This window comes from Sturnus vulgaris, chromosome 3, assembly GCF_052056855.1.
Source record: "Sturnus vulgaris isolate bStuVul1 chromosome 3, bStuVul1.hap1, whole genome shotgun sequence".
Taxonomy (NCBI): domain Eukaryota; kingdom Metazoa; phylum Chordata; class Aves; order Passeriformes; family Sturnidae; genus Sturnus; species Sturnus vulgaris.
This window is the reverse complement of record NC_142245.1, coordinates 23,081,113-23,104,896: the sequence shown is the minus strand read 5'-3', so window position 1 is coordinate 23,104,896 and position 23,784 is coordinate 23,081,113. Positions and strand designations below refer to the sequence as shown.

Sequence of the window (23,784 nt, the reverse complement as noted above, 5' to 3'; positions counted from 1 at the left end):
ATGCATATCCCATTCTGCTTTTACTCATCTTGAATGTCTGTTCATAACTAATACCAGGGAGGCTTTGGCTAATCCAAAGCAGCATTATTCTACTTTTACGTTTAATTTGTAGCTGGCAAGAGGGTTATTAAGACTTCCCCTTAGTTGTAGGGACTTAGTGACTCTACTTTTATTTCCTTAGGCTGTTGTTTCAAAGCTGCCTTTAGCTTCAGGATTTCAGCTAACTTCTGCCCTCCCTGTCCAGCCCACAGCTGGCCTTAGACACACTGGCTGGCCTCTGGGAGTTGAACATGTCACTCTTCCACCTGAGCATCAGGGAGGAGCTGGTAAGAATTTCCTTTCTTTCAGTCCTGATTGGAAGTGCTCTGAATGCTGCAGACTGCTATGAGCAGAGCTGTGGTATCCAAACCTTGCCATGCCCCTTTCCTGTCTGGCCAGAGAGTCCTTCCCTCTGGCATGGAGCATGCCCTGAGGTGGTGGATGCAGGAGACTTTGAACTGCAAAGCACAAAGCATCACTCGAATCTTCACCCTTCCAGGATGGCTAAGAAGTGGGTAGGAGTAGGAAAACACAGTCTGAAGGCTCCTGGCTGCTCTGGGCAGTGAAGCAGCACTGAGCGAGGCTGTGACAGCCTCAACATGGTTGCCTGTTCCAATAAGGGAACAAGGCTCTGGGATATACACGACTGCCAGCTTGTGTATCAGCATCCTCGAGGATGACATTCTGCTGTGTAATCCCAGCACTCCAGGCTCAGTCACATGCAGAGTGCCCTCAGCTGCTCACACATGGATGCCACCACCTCACAGTCCCATTAGTTCTAGGATCCAGGTCTGAATGACTTTCAGGTTTTCCCCTGGCTCTGCTCCAGTGAACTCACAGACTTTCATGGCCTTCCTTCTCTTGCACTGAGCCTCCCTTGGCTCCTTGAGAGCCCTCTCCTCTGTGTCTGCAGCCATCTGAAGCCTCTCTGGATCTCTATTTCATCATCTTCCATCAGGAACTCATCTTGGTGCTCTCACATCTTGCTAGATGTTCAGCATCATCTGCGCTCCAGAAGGAGAGACTGTTTCCCCTGGGATCCTGCTCCTGCTTCCAAACCCAGCAGGGTGCGTGTGTGTGTGTGTGTGTGTGTGTGTGTGTGTGTGTTTATCGTCTCTGCCCAGCATGGATGCACATTTTCCCTCCAACTGCAGCCTTTGCTTGATGATTAGGGAAATGCAGGACATAGTGGAGAGGATGAAGACTTCACAGCAGCTCTAAATCCACTCTGACCTTCATCCCTTTCCCCCGGATTGTGTTGCCATTTACACACAGAGCCCCCACATTCAGCTTGCAGGGTTTCCTACACCAAAGTCTCTTGGCTGGAAGCTGGCACTGGGCAAGCCATGTAAGCTGAAGCCCTTGATTTGCTTTAGCTGATGGAACAGCTTTTCGCTGTCCTCCCTTCTGTTAAACCCCCTGATGAGATTCTGGCATACCATGTGGCCAGGGGACAGCAGGGAGGATTACTGGTAGGACTCACAGAGACATCGGCTCCTGTGGAGAGCGATTAGCAACTCATCATACACTCCTGGCTGCTGAGAGCCTTGGGGAAGCTGATTAGGGCACGGCAGAGATGTATTCCTGTCTGGGAGCAGGGGAGATCAGAGCGGCAGCAGTCTCTGCGCGCACGGGCAGGGCACGGGAGCAAGACTTTCCAGCTTGTGTCTGATGGGGGGTCACTCCTGGCTCTAGGAGATGCATTACACTGATACTGTTGTGCTTGATGTGAAATGCTGAAAGTTCCCGTCCGAGCGTGCCCATAGCCACCAGGGCACGGTGGGCACTGGAGAGGGCAGCACCGCCAGCCCTCGGCCCGGGCCCGGAGCGCTCTCCTGCCCAGCCCTCACAAGCGCCGGCTGCCTCTCTCGGCAGCGCTTTGCCTTCAGGCCGGCATCTCACTGCACCAGCGCAACGCTGAGTGCTTAACAGGGGATCTTCCAGCTCTGCTGGGAAGAACCGAACCGGGCTCTCTCCCATGAGGAGTTTCATACTCCGGCGTCCATCACGCAGTGGGGACCGGCACGCACGGCTGGGCTCGGGCTGGGGTCGGCTTGAGAGGATCGCCTCGGCTCGGAGGGGCCAGGCTTGGCTCTGCTGGGTTCGGCTGGACTGGGCTGGCCTCGACAGAGCTGAGCTGGGCTGGGCTGGGCTGGGTTGACCTGGGCTCGGCTCGGTTCGGTTCGGCTGCTGGCGAAAGCGCTCGGACTGCGCCGCCCGGTTGTGGTGTCTTGGGCTGTCCGGCAGGGGGCGCCTCCCGGCGGCGTCTCCTCCAGTAGCGGCCCGCCCCGCCCCGCTGGCCCCGCCCCTCTTTGTTGCGGCGGCCAATGGGGGCGCGCCGCGGGCGGGCGGGCGGCCGGTCGCGCGGTAACGCGCGGCATGGCGCGCGGCGCGGGGCGCGCCCCCTGTGCGGCCGCGGCCGGTAGCGGGGTCGGGACGGGGCACCCGCAGCCAGCGGGCCGGCGTCGCTAGCGAGCGGGCGAGACCGCCCCTGCCCCTCGCAGGCGCGCACACATACACACACACAGATATACGGACAGAGCGGCCGGGCGGCGGCGAGGCCGCGGGGCACATCCCGGCAGCGGTCCCGGTCCCGGGCTCGGGCATGGCCGCGGGGCCATGACGGGCGCGGCGGGCGGCGGCGGCGGCCGCGGGAGCAGCCGGCGTGCGGCGGCCGGCAAGGAGGGGGGCCGGTCGCGGAGCGCCCAGCCGCGGGCGGCGGGCGGCGGCGGCGGCGGCGGCGGGAGCGGCGGGGGCTCGGAGGAGGAGGAGCAGGAGCAGCAGCGGGACGGCGGCTCGCTCTTCCTGGTGAACAAGAGCGGCTTCCCCATGGACGGGCAGACCTGGGAGCGGATGTGGGGGCACGTGGAGCGGGTGCATCCCGACGGCGGGGCCGTGGCGGCGGCCATCCGGAGCGCCTCCCGCCTGGCTCGGGTAAGGCGAGCCCCGTGTGTCCCCTGGTGCGGGAGGAGCGGGTGACACCGAGCCCGAGGTGCGGTCCGGTCCGGTCCGGTTGGCGGCTGCCGCGCTCGGGGCGCGTCCGGCGGCCGGGGCGGCTCCAGGGATGTGACACCGCATCCCGGAGGATGCTCTCGGGGCACTGGGAGGAGGATGGGGCACCCGCTGTCCGACAGCGCCCAGAACGGAGTGCTTAGGGGCTGAAATTGGTGTCCTGGGGAACAAGCAGGAAGAATATTACTCCTTTTAGCTGGTGGAGAAAAAAAGCAGAAAACCAGAGTTGAAAGAAATCTTAGGGGACTGAGTGAAGTACTTTGTGCAATTTAAAGCAGGTTTTTCTTTTCGTTTTGGAACACAGGCATTTCGTTAAACGCAGCGTTGCTCCTGTAATGTAACAAGGGATTTAAAACTCAGACATTTCATTTCCATTATGTGGAAAGATTCCAAATGCTTTTGTCTGGTATGTTCCTCAGTGCAAGCCCCAAACAGCTGTGCCTCACCCAAGTCTTTTTCCTCCAGCCAGCAAATAAAACGTAGATGTCTGCTGTTGTTCCAAGGCTTCTCGACATTGTGCTGCATTACTGGTCACAATGTCTTTAACACTCTCTGCTTTGGCAGACTTTGAGCTTGATTCACTCCTTGCATCAAGCAGCATTAATGTGAGCTGACCGCTGGAGTCTGGGTTGATTCATACCCCTCTGCGTGCTGGGGTGAGATGGTTGGGCTGCTGTTGTCATGGTCCAAGCTGTCAGTGATACTGACATGAACCATATGCCTGTTCTTTTCGTGGAGCAGAAAGGAAATTCTTTGCACAGGGGAGTTGAAAGCTTATTGTGTAGGGCTGTGTTGAGAAGGTGCTTTGTTAAATAAGATGTGGACTGAAAAGGCCTTTCATCTCTCTTCTGCAATGTTTAAGTCCCATGCAGGTGCAAAAGGAACAATCTTTCTCTACTCTATTCTCCTTGTGCTGGAACCACTCTTTGTTTGGATGGGGGAGCATATCCAGCTAAAGAATAATCAGGTTATGCTGAGTTTGTGGTTCCTTGGTGCTGTTCATCTTGTACTTACACAAGCACTTGAGGTGGAAATGAAGGGGCAGGGAGTGGGCAGAACTTCTTGTTTCAGCAGCCTGACCAGCTTATGTCAGCCTAGATAGCCTGCAAGCCCACTTGGTGTTAAGAGATGGCAAAGCACGCTAGACTTGACTTTCATCCTTTACTTCCCAGCTCCAGAGCATGTAACTTTTACTGGTGACACCCGTGGTAACTGACAAAGCATCTGGTGAGAGGCCTGCCAGTAGCTCCAGTGTGCTGGCCTACACACTGTATTCCTGTGGGAATGTCCCAGAGAGCATTGCCCATGGCTTCCTCCTCAGTGCCACAGCTCTGGACTGACTCTCTGTAGCATGTATGTAAGCTGAGCAGAATAAGAAATGTTTTGAAGTCTACCTGGCCGAATCATTTGATGTTGATGATCAGTGTCCAGTGCTGTAGGAGTTGTACTCCAGCACTGCCTGGAAGTAAAATCCCTGTTACAATGATTTCTTAAGGGGCAGGAGGACCTCTGTGTGTGGTGCCCTCTGTGACTAAGGAGCTCTTGCTGGCTGAGTGTGGGACCTCTGGGGTCACAGAGTAGTCTTAGTACTACCTGGTCCTTATTAGGGCCAACACAGCTCAGGTGAGCAAATTAAGGTTAGGAGCAGAGGGGTTTTTTTTGCCACAAAGTGGTAGTGGATTACCAAAGTTGTGATGGTAATTTCTGGGTCAGAATGGGAATGTGAGTGGAGACTTGTTCCTTAAATCTTGGTACAAATTTTCTCAATTGGCTTGTGCTGCTGGGTATGTGTCAGTCTGCAAAAGACCAGGTAGTGCTGTTTGGGAGTGATGAGGGAAACTTGTGCCTGTGAGAAGATGATTTGTAATCTGCTTGCATTGATAGTTGGTTCAGGCTGATTGAGTGGCATGTGCAACTGCTCCATTTCTGCATCTGATCTCTTCTTAATCCCTAGTGATGGGAGAGAGTTTTCATCCCCTCTCCAAGAAGCTCCACTTGATTGCTCTAATCATCTTGGCATTAGTCTCTGCAATCATACACGCAGGGTGGTAAGTAGCTTCTGACTGTCAGTGAGGTTGTCCTTACTGGAACAAATGCAAACTGCAGAGGTGCAGGGCTGCGTCTCTCTCGGGAGGCAGAGTTCTTACAAAGAGCTGCCTTGTCTGCAAGGGCAGTTTTGGAACCTGTGGGGTCTCCACCTCTGACTGTTGGCTTGAGCTCAGGCTCACAGTTTGGAAGGGCTGTGCAGTCCTTTACCTGTTCTGTGATCTTGGAGATATTTGGGGATTGTAATAAATTAAACCTCTCAGCAGCTTTGAGGACTCTTGCCTGTCAGCTTCATCCGTGCTGAGTAACAGTGTGCTTGCAGGGGGAGCTGGTAGAAAGTGACTTTCTGGTCATTAAGTGAGACAGTGGAATTGGGCAAAACGAGTTTCACACAGGATGTCTGTGGTGAACTGAGACTACAGCATTTCCAGCCATGGGATGAGTCTCCAGCTCTGCCACGTGGTCTTGCACTGCAGTGGCTCCACTGTCTGGAGCTGCTATTCCTTGGAAACACTGATAAAAAGTCAAGGCTTTTCATCTGACTCGTCTCTGAATTTCACTTGCTTTACAAATTCATGGTCTGTAGTGCTGTGTCTGCATTTCCTCTTGCTATCCATGACCTCCTGCTACAAACCCTTGCCTGCTCCTTGCTGCTGTGGATGCATACCAGGAGCTGGAGGGCTGCATCCTCAATTACAACAAAGCTGTGCTTTCCTTCACTTGTATTGTGCAGCCCTGATTTCTGCTCCGTGCTGGGTGGCTGCCCAGGATCAGTCCTCCTGCAGCTGGGGCAAGAATCAGGGAGGGAAAAATGTTTGTAAGGAGTGGGAGTGGTATGTGGGTGCCCACTGCCTGCTCTGGCTGGCAATGTGGTGTGTGTGCTGCCTGCCCTGCACTGGGGAGAGGAGAGCAGTGCTGCCCTGTGTGGGCTCAGGCTTATGGATGCTCTTCCCTTCTTGCCTGAGATCTGGAGGGGCTTGGGCCTCCTGAGGTAACTGGAATATGTTCTAGCCAGTGGGAAAACCCTGTTTCTCTTTTCTAAGCTATGCTCTGGTATCTGATATCATCATCCTCTGTGGTTAGTGTGATCGCTTATCGTGGAGATGGGGAGCCCCTCACTTGGAGGTCTGAGCCTGTTCCCCACTGTGAGTTTCAGGAAGGGCTATGTCTCTTCACACCGGTGCTATCCCTATGGGATGCTGTCCTGGGGCTCACAGCAGGCTGAGGGCTGGGAAAAGGATGAAATCCTCGCCTCTGCAGCAGCCAGGCCCCTCGCTGGCTGGGGCTCCCATTGCATCAGTGTGTCGTGTGAGTGCAGTGCATGCACCTGGAGCTTCTGTATCTCTGAAGCCAAGGACTGAGTATATTGGAGCAGAAATGGCCACCCTGGGAAGGTGTGACAGCCCTGCCATAATTCCTTTTGTCAGCTCCTTGCTGCTTCTGAAACTTGAGCTTTATCTGGTGTGTTGAGTCCACGTCTGCCCTGGTGCTGGAAGGGACAGGTGAATAATTCATCTAGCCCAAAGGGGCTGGGTGAGAAAGGAACCTGTGGAACCAAAAAAATCTCTCTAATGAAGAGCTTAGGCATGAAAATCATGATTAAGAAGTGCTAATGAGTCTTGCTCATGACTCCCACTGGTGAGAGGAGCAAGCCCATGTGTGCAGGCGTGCCCGTGAAGCACTGGGATGGTGGGGGCGAGCTGGAAGCCTTGCCATCTGCTTGCCACTTACAGTATGCTTCTGTGTGTCAGTAGTGTAGGAATCTCTAGTTTGGTGGTTTTCTCCCCCCCTTCTCCAAGATGTATTTACTATTTGACTGCAGCAACTCGCTGCCTGTAGTAAATGCTGGGTTTTTTTGCCTTGGGATTACTGGTGCTCGTTCTCTGAAAGCAAACACACAATTTGGAGGGGAAAGAGATGGCTGTTCTTATCAGTAATTGCTGACTTGAAGTGTATTAAGGACAGTGATATGTCACTTTATGAGATTTAAACTATGGTTATGACAATGTGGGCCCACAGATGCTTTTCTCTGCACCTTGTCACAGCTGCCCAAATTGCTGGTTCCTGAATTCGAATTGGCATTAATATTCAAATAAACTGCTTCCTCCACTGTGTTTGTGAGAATTGTGCTAACTTCTTTTTAGCCATGTTGCCCACTTTAATATCTGCTGAGCCCATATTTTGCAGTCTCACCCTTGAAATAAGTGGACTTGGGACAAGGCTGTGCCCCTTCCCTGCATGGCTGCAGGCTCAGGAACCAAATAGCTGTGGGGATTAAACATGGATTGAGGGCCTGCCTTCTTAAAATGCTTAGGCACAAGCAGATGTCTTATGAGATTTTGGAAAAATCCCATTATGTTGCCAGTCTATATCTTTAAGTGTCTTAATGTCATTAAATATTTGGGTCCCGGGTGGTCTTCTAGGTACCGTGCTCTCCCTCCCCAGCAAGCATGCTGCAGACACACGGCAGATGGGAAATTATGCAGCCCGGGATCCTTGTCTCCTTTTATCTGTCTCCTGTGGTAAAGGAGGCCGAAAATTAGACTTGAAACGGCTTCCTGGGGCAGGGAGAACAGCAGAGTCAGTACTGGGACTCTGCTCATCCCAACTGCCCTGTGCTGGAGATGGGGGGAAGGGAATGGGAAGCACAGGCTTTCTGTGCCGGGCTGCCTGCCTGCGCAGGGCAGTGTTTGAGGGATGCTGGTGGCTCTGATGATCAGCCTGCCACGGCCTCTCCGTGCAGGGACGGGGCTGGCTCTGCTGCTGGGGAGCCCCTGTGGTCAGCAGGATGACTTTGCCTGATGCCTGTGTTCACGTGGGGTTTAAGCCATCTGTGCTGCTGTGCCGTGTTGCACTAAGCACATGCCACTGCTCGAGTGAATCACTTATCTGCTCTGCGGGACTCGTGGCTGTCTAACCTCTTTATCTTTTTTCTTGTGTCCAGCCCTCAGTGCCTCCAGTGCCAAACTACAAGCTCTCCATGTCAATCCCAGAATGGCTCCAGGCAATACAGACCTACATGAAGCTGCTGCAGTATCCTTTTTGAGCATGTGGTCTCTGGAAAGAAGGCTGACTTGTGCCTGGTGTGAATTAACAGAGCTTTACTGTAGCTTTAGCTGGTTGCAAGGGCTTGGGATCATTTGGGGGTAAAGGGACGCCTCCAGGGATTTGTGATAGCACCAGCAGCACTGAGCTTGTCATAGCAATCCTCTGGAAGATGTAATTAACTTTAAATTATACCGAAAAATGTAACTGAAGTGACGTTGGTGGGAATAGAAGTGCTTATTTTGAAGTTGATTCATGAGGATATTATGATCGGATCATGATGCCTGGAGAAATAATATGGCATCTTGTCATAAAGCGACTGAGAGAGAGCCAGTGTTGTGGTAAACCCTTTCTCCCTCTGCCTTGGCAGCCCCTGTGGGTTCCCTGAGGATTGCCTGTGTGCTCAGCCTGCAGGGAGTGCTTGTCACAGGGGTGAGGGGCACAAGCAGCTGTCCTGACCCCAGAGTGGGCAGGCTTGCCTGTGATGCAGGAACTGACCAAAGGCATCTCCAGATGTCCCACCCTGCTTGGGGGATTCATCAGGCATCTACACATCTGTCTAGCCTCTGTCATTGCCCCACGCCCAATTCCTGACTTTCCATTGCTGACAGATAATTTCAGAGAAGGTTGCCGGCCCAGATGCTGCTCTTGTGTTTCCCCTTTTTTCCTAAACTCTGCCTTTTTGTGTACGTGTGTGCGGGGGAACTGTGGGGACGAGGAATGAGTGTAAAGTCCTGGTAAGGATTAAGAAAAGATGTGGGTGGCAGCTGGAAGAACATCCAAAAATAGCAGGCATGGTTAGCTTGGTGGGGAGTTGTGGTTGGGATCAAGGGCCTGGAGCTGCAGCAGCTGCCATGGGGAGGGAGGCTGGGGGCTGGAGGGAGGCTGGCTGCTGCTCTGCAGGGGGATGGTGCATTTCTCTTCTTTATGGCAGCCACTTGGCCGGGACAAGAGGCTTGTGGCTTGCTGGGATTGTGCCAGAGAGGATACCATGTCGTACAGAGCTCCAAAAATTACATTATCCCCCGCCTCACCCCCTAGTGCTTTTGAGATCCTGCGTTCTGCTACGTAGCAGGAGCAGGGCTTAGGCACAGGGTTTGGATCTGTGTTCATAAAAACTTCAAAGTGGGCTGGGGAGCAGTGTCTGGGCTTCCTTTGAGGGCTGAAAGAGGATGTATGCTTTGTGCAGAGCACCCTGAAAGGGCCTCATGAGTCAGGTTTTGAAGGCAGGAGGGAAGTAAAGCCTTGTTTGTGGAGAACTCTGAACTCTTAATTGAAGTCAGTTCAGAGCATCCTGGTGAGAACTGGAGTTTTTATTTAGGCTGTGGTTATACATGCAGCAGCTGTGCTATTTATGCCTTACAAGGAGCTCTTTGCTTCCAGGGGGTCACCTGCTTAATTTTTCTGCCTTGGTATCACCAGTTTTACTGGCATGAACATTCTGATGGGAACAGAATTTGGGTACTAGGTTAGGAAAGAGATTCAACTGGAAAAGTAACCTAGCATAAGTAAGGGCAGTGTGATTTTTTATTTTATTTTATTTTTACAAAACTTTATTGAGTTTTTTGCTTTGGGTTTGTTTTTACTGAACAGATTGTTTTCCTGGTCTGATTTACTGCATTGCTGCTTGAACAGTGGCAGCCTGTGGTTGTAGGCAAGTGGTGCTGAGATTTGGTTGACTGTCTGCTGGCATCATTTGTGGTGAACTTTTCTGCTATTGGTGTTAGCTAATGACCTTGACTTGCACATAGCTGGTTGTTTTCGTTTCAAGAGCACTGTACTTTTTAGAGAATGATTTATATTTTCAAAGTGTGAATGGATGCATCTGCAATGGTTTTGGTTGCCAGGTCATAGGTAAGCCATGTGGCTGATGGAGTTAAAAGACTTCTAAAGAAAACAAGTTTTTTCAGACCATGCATTATATTGATTGGTTTGGGTAGGCTGTAAAAGCTTTCTCTTGTCCAAGTGGGAGACTTTTTCAAACTTGCAACCTGGTAGTGAGTGGGAACTAGTGGAAAAGAGCTGAATTTGAGTGTCATTTTAGATAGTCAGCCTTAATACCTGCCTCTGTACCTACTGCTGCTAATAGGCCATATAAAAAGACGAGTGAAAAGTTCTGCTTTATTTCACATGCCAAGTGTTTCCTATCTGAGAATCAATGGCTTTTACTGCCCATTTTGTGTTTCAACAGGAAGTCAAAACTGAAATTCACCTTTTGAGCAGTGTTATCTTATTGCTTGACTGTTCAAGTTACTTTCCTTTAACAGATGAAATACAGATACAATCACACGGGAACACAGTTCTTCGAGATCAGAAAAACCAGACCTCTGAGTGGGTAAGTGTCACTGGAAGTGTCCTTGTCCCTGATCACCTGGCATTTAAGCACTGCAGCACCATGGCATGGGTGGGCTGTCTCCTTCGTGCCACAGCTTCTCTGGCAGGGCCAAAGCTGCCTCTGTTGCTGCCTTTGTGAGGAGTGTCCCAGCTTGCTGTTGGGTGGCAAATGGACCATCCAGACCAACAAGTGGAAGGGCTGTTCTTGCTCAGCAGCTGCGTGGGAACTGCTTGGCTGCAGGCCAGAGCTGCATGCACAGGGGTGGGAAAACTCTCTGCTTGTTGGTGTTGGGCTGGGAGGGCTGGGCTGTTTTTCTGAAAACTGAGCAAGTCCTGATATTCTGGTTGTGCTGAAATGCCCTTTTGTGGGTTGTAGGAAGGGATTAGCTGTGCAAAATGCAGCAGGAGTTTTGACATCCTGGGCACAGAAGTTTTCCCTGGAGGCTCACAATGGACTCTTCAGGTCATGTCTGTGCTTCTGCCTTGCTGCTCATCTTGCTGTTCCATCCATGGGATGGACTTTTGCTGGTTGGTCATGAGTTGTGCAGTGCAAGTATGAACGTGTTCCCAGGAAGCCTGGCAGCAGAGAATTGGGGTCTCTTGCATGTTAGAACTGCATCATACTTAGGATAGCTGTTTAACAGAACCTAACAAATTGGCGGGTTAAGGCAGGAAGGGTGTTGACAACATTATGCTTTTATTTTAGGGTGAAATTTAGATAAGCAGAATATAATTACTCCCATAGACTGGTCTTTCTCTAGCTCCTCCCAGCTCTCTGTCATTAAACTAATGGTCTCTCACTCTAAAATTCCTGTTCCCATCTCAACTTTGTGCTTCAGGTTTTCATCTTGCTGACAACAATCTTTCTCACCATCTTTATCTAATGTTCACTGCTCTGGTAGAACTAGTTTAAAACAAATCTTGTGTCTTGAATGATAGATGGGTTTACAGAAGCTTAAACCAATTTTCAAGCTGCTCACTCATTTTTAAATTTGTCCCATTACTTTTTTCAAAGGAAGTGAAGGATGAAAATGAATTATGCTCAGCACTTACCACTTAAAAGGTCATTGTCTTTCTGGGCTGGATAAAAGCCTGGCTTACAAGGATGGTGCTCTTTCCTAGAAGGGAACAGATACAGTGCTCACAGCTGGAGATGTGCCTGTGGCTTTGAATCATCTCCCAAATGGAGCCACTTCCTCTGCTTATCTGCCTTAGTGTTTGCTTGGGGGTGAGTGTCTGGCTCCTCTCCTTGTTGCTGCTTGGAACTCCTTGGAATGGGGTGGCAGGGCTTCTGTGGATGGTGCATTGGGTACATGGGAGTGCTGGGGTGGATTGGAGCTGTCAGGAGCACATGTTGCTTCCCAGATCCTGTTGTACTGCTGTAGGGCTCTAACATTTGCCTGGTCTTGGTTTCTCCAGACAAGGCTGTCTGAAGTTCCTGTCATTTTTATGAAACCAGATTTCCATTTTTTTAAATGAAACTTACAGTTTCTGGTTTAGATTTCAGATCTTTTAACATTTACATGGCCAAGTCAGGAGGATGGGACCAGACTATTTTCAGTGGTGCCCAGTGGCAGGACAAGGAGCAATGGGCAGAAACTGGAAGTTCGATCCAAGTATGAGGAAAAAAATTTTTACTTTAAGACTGACTGGAAGTGCACTGGAACAGGCTGCCCACAGAGGTTGTGGAGTCTCCTTCTGTGGAGATATTCAAAACCTACCTGTGCAGCCTGCTCTAAACGAACCTGCTTTAGCAGGAGGGTTGGGCAGATGATGTCCAGAGGTCACTTCCAAGCCCAGCTTTGGTGATTCTGTGTGAATAATGCCTCGATTGTCCTGTAACGTTGAGGTGTGCTCAAAAGCTTCCCTTTTCCTTCGTCTGGTATGCAGACCAGTTTTCATCAAAGCTGAAAAATCACCTACACCTCCGAGTTTTTTTTCCTGGGAGGTATGTTCTGCTTTGCAGGAAATCTGCTCCCAGCGTGGCAATGACAGGTGTCTTGTGCTGAGGTGACAGGAGCTGCTCTGAGCAGTTTTTGTGGCGTGAAAGGCCTTGCTTGCTGCAACACAGAATTTACAAGTTGATCGGGCAAGAGACTGAAAGCCTCCAATTGCCACTGGCTCTTGAAAAATGAGGCTGTTTTCCAGAGCTTTATTGACACTAAACATATTGCTGATTTCATAATATAAGGGCTCAAAGCTAATGAAAGTATTACGAGATCTTTGGCAGCCTCTCTTCACGACAGCAGTGGCTGGACACAAAGAAGCTGAGTACTAGATGGAAATTGAATATTCATAAATTCATGTGAAAGTGTCCTAAAGCAGCTGGGGCATATTAATGAGATTTTCTATTATGGAGGGAGGACTAGATATTGTAGAGATTTACTGCCAGCGTCAGTGTGATGTATGAGAAAATAAAAATGTGTGGCTGAGCATAGGAAGAAGAATATAAATTATCTATGGGAACTCATTAAGGGGTATAGTCTTGCTATAACTCAGAATTTACAATCCCTTTAAGAAAAAGTCACTCTTATTATCAACTTAACTTTTAGAGTGCTAGACACCACGTGGATTTGTCTAGACTACAGCTAGCACTTTTGGAAATGCTAGATTTCTGTTGGCAGAGCTGTGAACCTGTAAACTTTGTGTGCTGTTCTTGTTGTACTGGCAAACTGTGTCTGAAAATGTGCCTGGGTCTCACCTCTCCTGAGTTGGCTGTATTTGCACAAAATCCAAATTTATGGGTGTAGCTATATCCGCTGTAGGAGTGCTTTGCTAATATAAGTATCCTGGGACTGTGCCCTTCACAGGCTTCATGATTTTACCTTTTTGAACTCAATAGTTAGAGGGCACCCTGTGAAATTCAGCTCTGCAGATCCATGTGTGTGATATGAATGTTTCAGACACCAGTAGGACTGATTTTCCTTTTCCCATGCAGGATTATGCTGGCTAAACCTATATTAGATTTTTGTTGGTACAACCAGTCTGATAAAAATTGGTACTTTTGACTAACACAGCCATTCTTTTAAAAACTTCCAGGCTTAGATCATGTAAGAGCTTTAGGAAAAAAGTGTATGTCTGGATATCTAGTAATATCTGTAACTGTGAATTCAATGTCAACAAGCTGTTACTACTGGGTTTACAAGCCTTCTGGAAGCTTCTGTTCTAGGATGCAAGCATGAGAAACAAATCTCTTTGTCCTCCACAGAGGATCTGGGGAGGTGCAGTATTGTACTATTACCTCCATTTAAGTGCCAGCTGAACAGGGGGACCTACAACTGAGTCAGAAACCGATGTTTGGGGAGATTCTGTGGTCCTGGAGAAATCCGAGCCCAGAAGGTGCTCTGTGAGGAGGGAGAGGCATTCAGTGGCTGCAGATATAATGTGTAATCGATTGCAGTAAAGGAGCACGATAGGAGCTGTCATGTGGCAACAATGCAGCCAAATAACAGGGAAGGGGAGACAGGAAATAATACTTTTCCACACACCATGTTATTAAGGAACACTGATGGGGCTGTAAAGAAAAATGGGCTCATACCATTTCCAGACAATAGACTGCAGAAGACATTTGAACATCTGCTTCTCTCTCGCACAAAGGGGGGATGTTAAAGATATGGTGTGGTGTTCAGCATGTGGTGGAAATGCTTCTGCTGTTGAAACACTGTTTTTGAGAAGATTCACAAGATCTGTATCTGCTTTGCTGTTTTATCTCCTTTTGCTCCTGCTGCTGCCTTTCACTTTTCGCTTGGCTTCATTATGAATGAAACTGTCAGGAGCCTTAGAAAAAACTTGGGAGAGGGAGATTTTATGGGTCTCATGCAAAGTACATGGGTCTGTGCAAGGGCAATTTTGTGGAAAATTGTGCTGGAGGATCTTACTAATAAAAAATTTATTGTAGGAGTCTTTCTGGTGAAGGTAACAGGGAGCCTCTCCTAAGCATGGTCATCCCCGAGGGGACTCCAGTGTGATCTGTGCCACCTGGTGAGATCCTCCAGTTTGGGGCATGCTGAAAGGTTTTAAGGTTTTTCTAACTTGTATATGAAATTGGGTGCCCCAAGTGATAAATCTGGGAGCAAAAGGAATTAATGGTTCCTATGAGCTGTCTTTAGGCACTGCCATTTTAAAAAGAAAGCATCCTAAAGAGGCAAAGTCAGCTCCTTTCAGGGCATCTCTTACTGCAGGAAGAACAAGGGAGGTAGTCCTGGTGGGCTCCTGACAACACTGAAAGAAATTTGAATCAATTAACAAGGAAACATCACTATGTGCCAAGGACTAGGTCTTGAGGGAAGAACAAGCAGCCTGTTCCTGTTGGCTACATTTGTTAGAGGCAGAAGTGTTCACTGTGGTCTGGAATAGAGATCTGCCTGACAGACATCAGAGTGGTGTAAATGCCACAAAGAGGAGAGGAGAGCTGCAAGGTGCTTCTCTTTGACTGCAGCAGTCTCCCCTGAGTTCCTGGAAGACATGGGCTTCTCCCAGTGCTCACTGGAGTGTGGGGAGAGGGTGACTGTGGGCTAGTTTCCAGCTCTCTGATATAAGACTATAAAGAATAGCTATATATGTGGACTCTTTTCAGGTAGCTGTCAAGATTTAAAGGAAATCCCAGTAGCAAACCCTGCCAAGGCAGGGAACTGAAATGCTTAATGCTGTTTTTAAATTCTTTTCCGCCTTCCTTAAATCTCCTTTCACAAGTTTAACTGCAGGCTTTCTGGTCACTATTAATGTCTGAGACAATGTGATAAGAATTTAGTAGTGAGGGGAAAGACAAATCAAAGAGCACCTGTAATGATCTGTTTTCAAATGAGCTGAATGCTCTGTCATTTGCCATAGGTCATTTGCCATAGATCCCTTAGAGAACTGACAAGCAGTCTTCAATCATTAATATTTGTGTTAGAGAATATGGGGAGGGTGGGTGCTGGGGAAGGCAAAGATAGCAGCCTTTAAAAAGAATAAAGGAAAAGATAAGTCCAGGAATTTTGAGTTTATCTGCAGTTCAAGGGAAGGGAAAGGCAACATTAATATTGTTGGGCACAGTTTCTGAGAATTTCCTTCTATGAGTGCGTGAGAGCTTTTGTCAACAAGGGAGAAGACGTGGATGTAATAACTCCTTGTTTTAGTGTAGCTTTTGATAAGGCTACATCTTATCTCTGCAGATAAGGCAAGGACCTTGAGTCTCAATAAAACTGTTTAATGTAAGGACACAACTTTGTGAAAAGCAACACGTAGAAAGTGGCACTTTACCAATCTTGCTTAGCAGAGATTGTCAGTAGAGGTGTGCAGTGTCTGTCCCAGCTCAGTTTTTCCTTAATGGTATGGGTAACAGTAATTGTTTGCTGATGGATGATTTGCAGTCCAGGCTGGACAAGGTGACAAGTGAAAAGGGAGACTTTGAAAAGTGAAACTGGGATATTCAGAGTGATCTCTTGGGCTGGAACAAACAGGAGATAATTTAGTGATGGCAAGTGCTTAGGAGAGTTTGGGAATAGCCAGCTGTGGAGAGTAAAAGGCTGGTTTTGCAAAGAAGCAGCTGAGCTTAAAAAAATAAAAGAAACCAAACAAAATTGACCAAAAAAGCCCAGTCAAAAAATCTCCATCTCTAACAAAAAACCTCTCAACCAACCCACCAAAAACACCAACAAAAAGGGCCCCACAAAAAGCCACCAGAACTGGATTCTGTGTGGGCCAGCAGGGAATAGCCAACAGCACACTGGCCTGTTTGCAAATGTGTACTGAAAAATGGATCCAAAACGAAATTGGTCTGTTTGTACTGTTGTGGCCTTAGCCAAAGGACTGTGAGAAGTGAGTTGGTTGAAGGGATTCCAAAATTGAAAGAAACAAATATTGTCCTAAAATTATAACCTAAGGGGGAAGCTTTCAGGGGGAGTGAGGGAAGAATTAAATAAAAATTGGTGTCTTTCTTTCTCATTTTTACAGAGAAGAGGGTAGATTAGTCTTTTGCATATACAAATGTCTGTAGCAAGAAGAGAGATAGTGAATGGTCTCCATGCCTGCTGTGGAGATCAGAAATAGCTCCTGATTTAATTTGCAAAAAGGGAAGGATTTAGCTTAAACATGAGAGGACCTTCTTAGATGCAAGGTTAAGTGTAGGATAGATTAGCTGGTGGGTTCCTAGGTTTTTGAGAAGCCAGTTGAAAGTAGACTGAAAAATAATCTGTGAGGAGTGATTTACATTTGGCTTGTGCTACCTTGGGCAGAGCAGTGGCTTGGGGATTCTCCAGGGGCTCTGCCTCCAATACAAACACAGGATTTAAGGCCATGCTTTGACTCAAGCTTGTTAAAAGTGGAAGAAAAACTCTGAGTGGCTCTTGAACTGGGTCATGCACGTAAACCCTGTGGTCCGTGCTGTAAATGCAGAGAGAAAGCAAACTGTTTGCAGAGTGCTCCCCAGGATTCCAGGGAGGATGTGTGTGAGGGCACAGCCTGCTCCAGAAGTGCAGGTGGATGCTGGTTTGCTGACAGCTAGCAGTGCCTCCTGAATGATGCTCCCCTTGTCACTGTCCTGCTCCACTGGCATCTCTGTGCTGCCAGGTCCTGCTGCAGCTCCTGGATCCAGGTGCAGGTTGCTGAGGAGGAGATGTTGGCCCTGCCCCTGCCCTTCTGACTGTGTTAACCAGGCATAGGTCACACCAAATGGCTTGCAAAAAAATTGGTTTTATAACCTGACATTTTTCCTCATAATGTACGTTCATAAATAATCATCTGTCCCCCCCCTCTTTTTTTTTTTAATGTAACTCCCATGTAGTTAGGAGATAGGGAATTCAATGGATTATCTTGTTTATGGATACCTCCCATGCCTCATCTGCACATAACACTTCTGAGACAGACAGGGCTTTGCAGTGGCCACTGCTGTGACCAGTGGGCAGCCTCTGTGGGGGATGAAGGAGCCCCATTGTGTGCCCTCCCCGGGGCTGCTCTGTGCTTCCAGCAGTTCTCTGGGATTCTGTGGCTGATTGTGAGTGTGGAGGAGGCAGGCAAACTCTAATTAGTCTTCTGTACTGCAGGCAGAGTGTAAGGGGTGGTTGTTTACAAATGGAACGATAATTTCTAACTTGGATAAATGGGACACGAAATGCCTGTGACAGGCTGTAATAGCAGTGGAAGCTCTGTTGTCACTTGCATTCAACACAAGGTTTAAAATGCATGGGGTGGGTGAATCAGAAAGTGGGGTAAACAGACCCTGATGGTTTCAGAGGCATGTTTTCATAATCTTCTCCAATACAAATATTTTTGTCATTTAATGTTGTATGTCCTTAGAGAAGGGATCTGTTTACAAAGCTCTTCCCAGAGAAAGGATATGGATAGAGAAGACTGCAGAATAAAAGTTAGCCTTTGCTTAGTTTTCAGCTGTGCTTTTTTAGGGGGTTGATTTTTTAGTGTGGCATTGGATGTGACTCTTCTGGCCTTTTTTAGGCTACTTCCAGTATTTTTTTTTTTCAAACTGTCCAGGATTTCAGGATCTGTTTGTGGAAGGGGATAGGTTACCTACTAGGTTAATAGTGCAGTGTCACTGTGGCACAACAGCTTTCTCAGCTGACCTGAGGTTGCTTGTTGCTTGTCACAGTATTGTCCCCGTCAAATAATTGTATTCCAGTGATAGTGTCTAGATTGTAACTAAACTTCAGGAACTTGAAAAATCCTGGGCATGCATCGTTTCCTGCACACCTGCAGGAAATTGTGTGGATTTTGCCACTTTTCCTGTCCACAGGAGATGTGGAGCAGCAGCAAGACAATAACTCAGTTTGCAGAGATATGAAGTGTCTGTGTTGGTAGAGCTTTCTGCAGAGTGGCCTTTGATAAAAAGGCAATAAATTCTGGTCTGCTGCTGTAGCTATGGGTTTATGGAGGTATTTAAAGCTTTTAGGGAGGCATGTAACCATCTTCTCTCTCCTGGTTTGTTTTTTTGTTTTTCCTCCAGAGGAGAGCCAGGGTTATTTCGAAAATAAGCTAAACTCAGTCCTGCTTTGGGATTTCCATGATTGCCAGCTGGTGCAGTTTAGCAGGGCTTTGTGTTGCAGTCTGAAGTGATGCTCAGGAAGCTGTTGTGAGAGGCAGAGAGGACTGCATCATTCCTCCCATCCACCTTCAGAGGCTGCAAGGCACTGGGATGCCAAATATCTTTTTTTTTTTTTCCTCTTTCTTTTTTTTCCTCCCAGTCATCCTCCAGAAGTTAACAGGACTCTGACAAGTCACTGAAGGGGAGAATCAAGTTCACCAACTCTTGCTGAGATAAGAACTGGAGGTGCCTGGCTCTTGGCATATGAGAGGACCTTTTGATTCCTGTCAATTGCTCTAGCTGGAAGGACTGAAAACTGTTTTGTTTCTGTTCTAGGTTAATGGAGACAGCAAAAGAAATGACCAGGGAGTCCTTACCTATCAAATGCCTTGAAGCAGTTATCCTGGGGATGTATCCTTTCACATGCCTGTGACTTTTTCCACTGCAGCTCTGTTTAATACCTTACCCCTCATGGATGGTGTTTGAGAGGGTTGCAGCCAAAGGTGAGTGCCAGCAGCCTGGGGAGCTGCCCTGCTATTCATCACCAAATTGCTGAATTGCCTGGGCTTGTAAGTAGGAGTTGGGACGCTGTGAGCCAGGTCACAAATGTTATGGTTTGGCCATGCAGACTTACTCCTCCTGCCCTGGTAATCTATATAATGTCAGGATCTGACCCCAGGTGCCCAGATAAGTACCTGTCTACACAATCCTTGTTTTCTTTGTTAGCATTTCTCTGTTGGCTGTTGTTGGAGCTTGGTAACACCCGAGGAGCGTGGGTTCTGTGTTTGTCTGATGTTTACAGGACCAGGTTTTGTTAGCTTTTGTCTCTGAACCCACAGCTGTGCTTTGTGCAGGAACATGTGTATTCAGTTAAACATTTGAGCTTCCCCTTAACATAATGCTTGCTTCCCACTCAGTCTTCAGTCATTTAGGCACTGACTTGCTTCTCCACCCTCTGGTGCTGTCACTGATACATCAACCTGCACCATCCTAAAACACTGGAGGAGGCAAGGCAGGGCTGCAGGAACAGGTTGCCAGACACATCTTGTCGGGAACTATCAAGTTTCATTTCAAACAAATCCCAACTAAAAATAAGCCCGGAGGCAAACCATCTCGTGGGATGTCTCTGCAGCGTTTTTTGCTGGCTGCTGCTGCCCCCTCCCGTGGGAGACGGAGCTGGCAGAGCCTGGCAGGTAGTGCCTGTGGGAATCAATGGCTGCTAGGGGGTGGGAATGGGATGGGCTGAGCCATGTGTGCCAGGGATAGGCTCGGATTGGAGTCTGAGAGGTGGCTCTGGCTGACAGGGTTTCCCCTGGGAATGCTGACAGACTCTGCATGCAGCTGGAGGGATCGGCGTCCTGGGGGCTTGAAGTCAACAAAAGTCTCAAACCTCCTTCAGAGCCTTTCCAGTAGGAGGAATCCTAGAATCATAGAATATCCTGAGTTGGAAGGAACCCACAAGAACCATAGAAATTAAGGGCCTGTGTTGTCCAAATGCTTCTTGAACTCTGTCAGGCTGCCTTGTGCTGTGACCTTTCTCTGGGGAGCTGTTCCAGTGTCCAACCATCCTCTGGGTGAAGAACCCTTTCCTAATAGCCACCCTAAACCTGCCCTGACACAGCTTCAGGCCATTCCTGGGGTCCTGTCACTGTCACCACAGAGCAGAGATCGGTGCCTGCCCCTCCTCTTCCCCTCACAAGGAATTTGTAACTGCAGTGAGGTCTCCCCTCAGTCTCCTCCAGGGCTGAACAGACCAAGTGACCTCAGCCACTCCTTGTATGGCTTCCCCTCAAGCATTGCCCTCTTTTGGATGCTCTCTAATAGATTTAAAGCCTTTTTATGTTGTGACACCCAGAGCTGCCCCCAGCACTGGAGGTGAGGCTGCCCCAGTGCAGAGCAGGACAATCCCCTCCCTTGCCCGGCTGGGGATGCTGTGCCTGATGCCCCCAGGACAGGGTTGGCACTGCTGACTCATGTTCCCTCTCTGTGGTGCTGCTCTCCAGCCTCTCATTCCCCAGTCTGTCCACAAGACTGGGTGTGCCCTGTCCCAGGTGCAGAATCTAGCACTTCCCTTGTTCAATAGGTTGGTGGTCACCCAACTTTCCAATTTGTCAAGGTCTGTCTGCAGGGCCTCTCTGCCCTTGAGGGAGTAAGCAGCTCCTCCCAATTTTGTGTCATCAGCAAATTTAGGAACCATACCTTTGAGTCTTGCATCCAAGTAATTTGTGAAGATGTTGAACCAGCCTTAAAATGGAGCCCCGTGGAGCCCCATTAGTGAGTGGTTTCCAGCCTGATGTAACCCCATTTGCTGTAACTCTTCGTGTCTGCCCCTTGAGCCTCTTGCTCACCCACTGTGTTATGTATTTCTCTAGCTGTATGCTGGATACTTTGTCCAGGAGAATACTGGGAGTAACAGTATTGAGACCTTTCCTGAAGCCCAAAAATTTACATTAACTGATTTCCCTTGAAGCGATGTCAGTAGATCTGTTATGCTTGCCCCTGTGTCAGGGTTGTCCCTCAAATTATTTGAGGATGAAAGGAATGGGGGAAATAATCCCCAGGAGGAGTTGATGCTGCTCTGCAGTGTCAATGTGGCTTGCAGTGCTGTATTTCTAGCAGTGAGCTGATTATTCTACTTATCACAGGAGCTAAGGGTGATTAGTGGCCTACAGATAACCACAATGACCTAGAAGTGTTGTTACTGGGTTTTTTGCTTGCCTCAAATCTGACTTGTGGCTTCAGTTTGGTGGTTTTGGGATTTTTTTGAGATGTGAAGGAAGCAAAATAGTCTAAAGCTGTATTTTATACCATTTGCTGTCATTTGAAGTTTTCTTCAGAGTTAAGATATGTATGAATTTTTCTGTCTCTAGATGCTAATTAAAAAACCCAAACTTTGGGCAAACCTTTTTTCTTTTTTTAATTGAGAAGGTTTAGCCAGGGGACAGTATGTGACAGGCTTGTCTTTCTAGGATTTCTGCTTCCTGTCTTAGAAGTCTCTGTCTGAGAGAAGGGACTCTGTGCTGGCTGGGGGTCCAATAACAGATGCATTTAAGTTGACAAGATTCATGCACTATAAACCCCAGGCATTTTGCTTGAGGTGTGGGTACACAAAGAGTGTTGCAGTGATGAGTGGAGAGGCCACCTGAATTTGTGTGCCTGGGAAGTGGCTGGTGCAGAGCCATGCCCACGTGGAACCTCGTAGTGCTGTGATGCAAGTGCAGCATGAGGGGTTTTAGGAGGCATCTTTGGCTTGACACATGGGGAAGTTTGCTGTTTTTTGTCAGCCATGAGCTTTTGATCTTCAGCATTGCCCTTTGGATGCAGACACAGTGAGACCAGCAGTGTTCCAAGGTCAGATGCTTTCCAGAGAAAACCCTCTCCTGGGTTTCCAGCCAGTGCCTTCACACAGCTGAGCAGCCCTGTGTGTGTGTGTGTGTGTGTGTGTGTGTGTGTGTGTGTTGACCTCTGGTTCCATTCCATGTATCTGGAAATAAGGTAGTGCTGTAATTTGTGTGCTGGCAGGCCTTGAGTGTTGCTTGGATACTGGAAAGGCAGAGCCCACTCCAGCAGACCCTCGGTGTGAGCCTGCCTTCAAAGGCTTAGCGAGATGTCACTTTAATTGAGCTGCTCACTGGCTTGTGCAATTGCCTTTTACTGTCTGACTTCTTATAAAATGCTTCTGTAATCCCTCTTGGTGCAGAATTAAGTTTTGCATAATTGTCTGTGCACATGATCTTGAAGCATTTTTATAGGGCAGTGAGGTAAAGTACTGAGCTGCCCTGTCTGCACACTCCAAGGAAGCAGCTGCTCTGAGGACTGAAAGCTCAAACAGATCTTCAGTATTATTTTGCAGCGGTCTGCACAGTTGTTTTTCTCTGTGTAGCTGTCTGAACTGGCTTCATATCTCTCTGCTTACATGATCTGCTTGTCAGTGCCTAACCAGAAGCATTCCTCCTGCTATCTTCCCCAGGGCATTTCTCAGTTCAGTTGTAAATCAGCTGAGTAATGGTGCATTCAGCCCACTCTTTCTGAGCAAAGATCCAATTGATTTGAGCTCATGAAAGGGAATAGTAAACCAGAAAGTGCCAAGGGAATTTTATCTGTGCTGCCTTCACTTTATTAAAACATGGAGAGCAAAATATCAGAGGGGGAGAGGGAAGCTGCAGACTGCATCCCTCCTCGGGGAGCCTTGCAGAGCACATCCACATTGGCTGAGCATAAATCACTCCTGTTGCCTTCAGCATCCTTCTCCCAGTTCATGTGAGGTAACACTTGGACCGGTGCGGGGTATTGGAGCTGCTGGCCAACAATATCATTATACAAAGAAGAGAAGAGCAAAAGTGTCTCAGGAGTGAGAAATTATTCAGTAGCTTCTGCACCGTTCCTTCTGTGGATGCAATCAGTGGATGATATTTATCGCCACTGGAAGCCTGGGTCCATCCATCTCCTCCAGGCCAGCAGGTACATCCCTGGGCTGGGAGCGAGTGTTTTCAGCAAGGGGGAGAGTTTCTTGCAGTGATTGCAGGATAATATTGTCCATGTAGTGCTCCTCTTTGCCTCCTGCATGCTTGTCTCCAGCTTGACCCATTTGCTAACTGAAATATGGGAAAGGAAGATGTGAATATCTACAGTTGCTGTGAAGAGCTGGGAGAGAGCTTTTAATTTTCATGGTCTAGTCTTTAGATAGTCACCTCTCACTGTAGCCGGGCACTGGAGAGTAGGTTTCTCAAACTAAGGGATGTCACCCTGGCAGTCCTGCTTTAGGAAGCTGAACTGGCTGCTTGAGCCTTTCCTACATGGACTCTGGAGCTGCCAGGGGGAACTCTGGGCCCTCTGTGTAGACAACATCCAGATGTGGGCTCAGTAGTGCTCTGCCTTTCAGTAAGCAATCCCAAGCCCATGGGAAATGCTGTCTGACTCCAGCTGGAAACTTCTCTGAGTGTTTATTGCTGGTGGTTGGGGGCCCTCTGAGCAGTTGCTTGGAAAAACAACTCTTCTGGTTTTACTGAAGCCTTATTGATGGTTTTGAAGCACGAGATTTATTTTCCTCCTGCTCCACATGCTGCTGTGTGCTAGCAGCTTCAGCATGGCTGGTGTAACTAGAGCTGCTTCCTCGCTCCCCAGCCTGCTGCCATCCCTCCTGCTCACTGCTGCCCAGTGGTCCTTGCTCATGGCCCAGCCCATGGGAGTGGCAGGAGAGGGGAGAACCAGACACCCTGTAGTTTTCTGTGCTTATCTTGACCATGCTTCAGCAAAAACACCTTTGCTGGGCTCTTAAGACACGAAGCACTGCC

General features: G+C 48.6%; 1 protein-coding gene across 1 annotated transcript in view; it reads left to right on the top strand.

Annotated features, from left to right (window-relative positions):
* The first annotated feature begins 2,658 nt into the window (after positions 1 to 2,658).
* VASH2 (vasohibin 2) overlaps positions 2,659 to 23,784 on the top strand; it is a 33,727-nt gene continuing 12,601 nt past the window's right edge. The window contains exons 1-4 of the mRNA XM_014876913.2: positions 2,659 to 2,973; positions 8,042 to 8,130; positions 10,421 to 10,477; positions 18,827 to 18,901. Of these exons, the coding sequence (XP_014732399.2) occupies positions 2,659 to 2,973; positions 8,042 to 8,130; positions 10,421 to 10,477; positions 18,827 to 18,901 (536 nt within the window). The remainder of the gene's footprint in view (positions 2,974 to 8,041; positions 8,131 to 10,420; positions 10,478 to 18,826; positions 18,902 to 23,784) is intronic.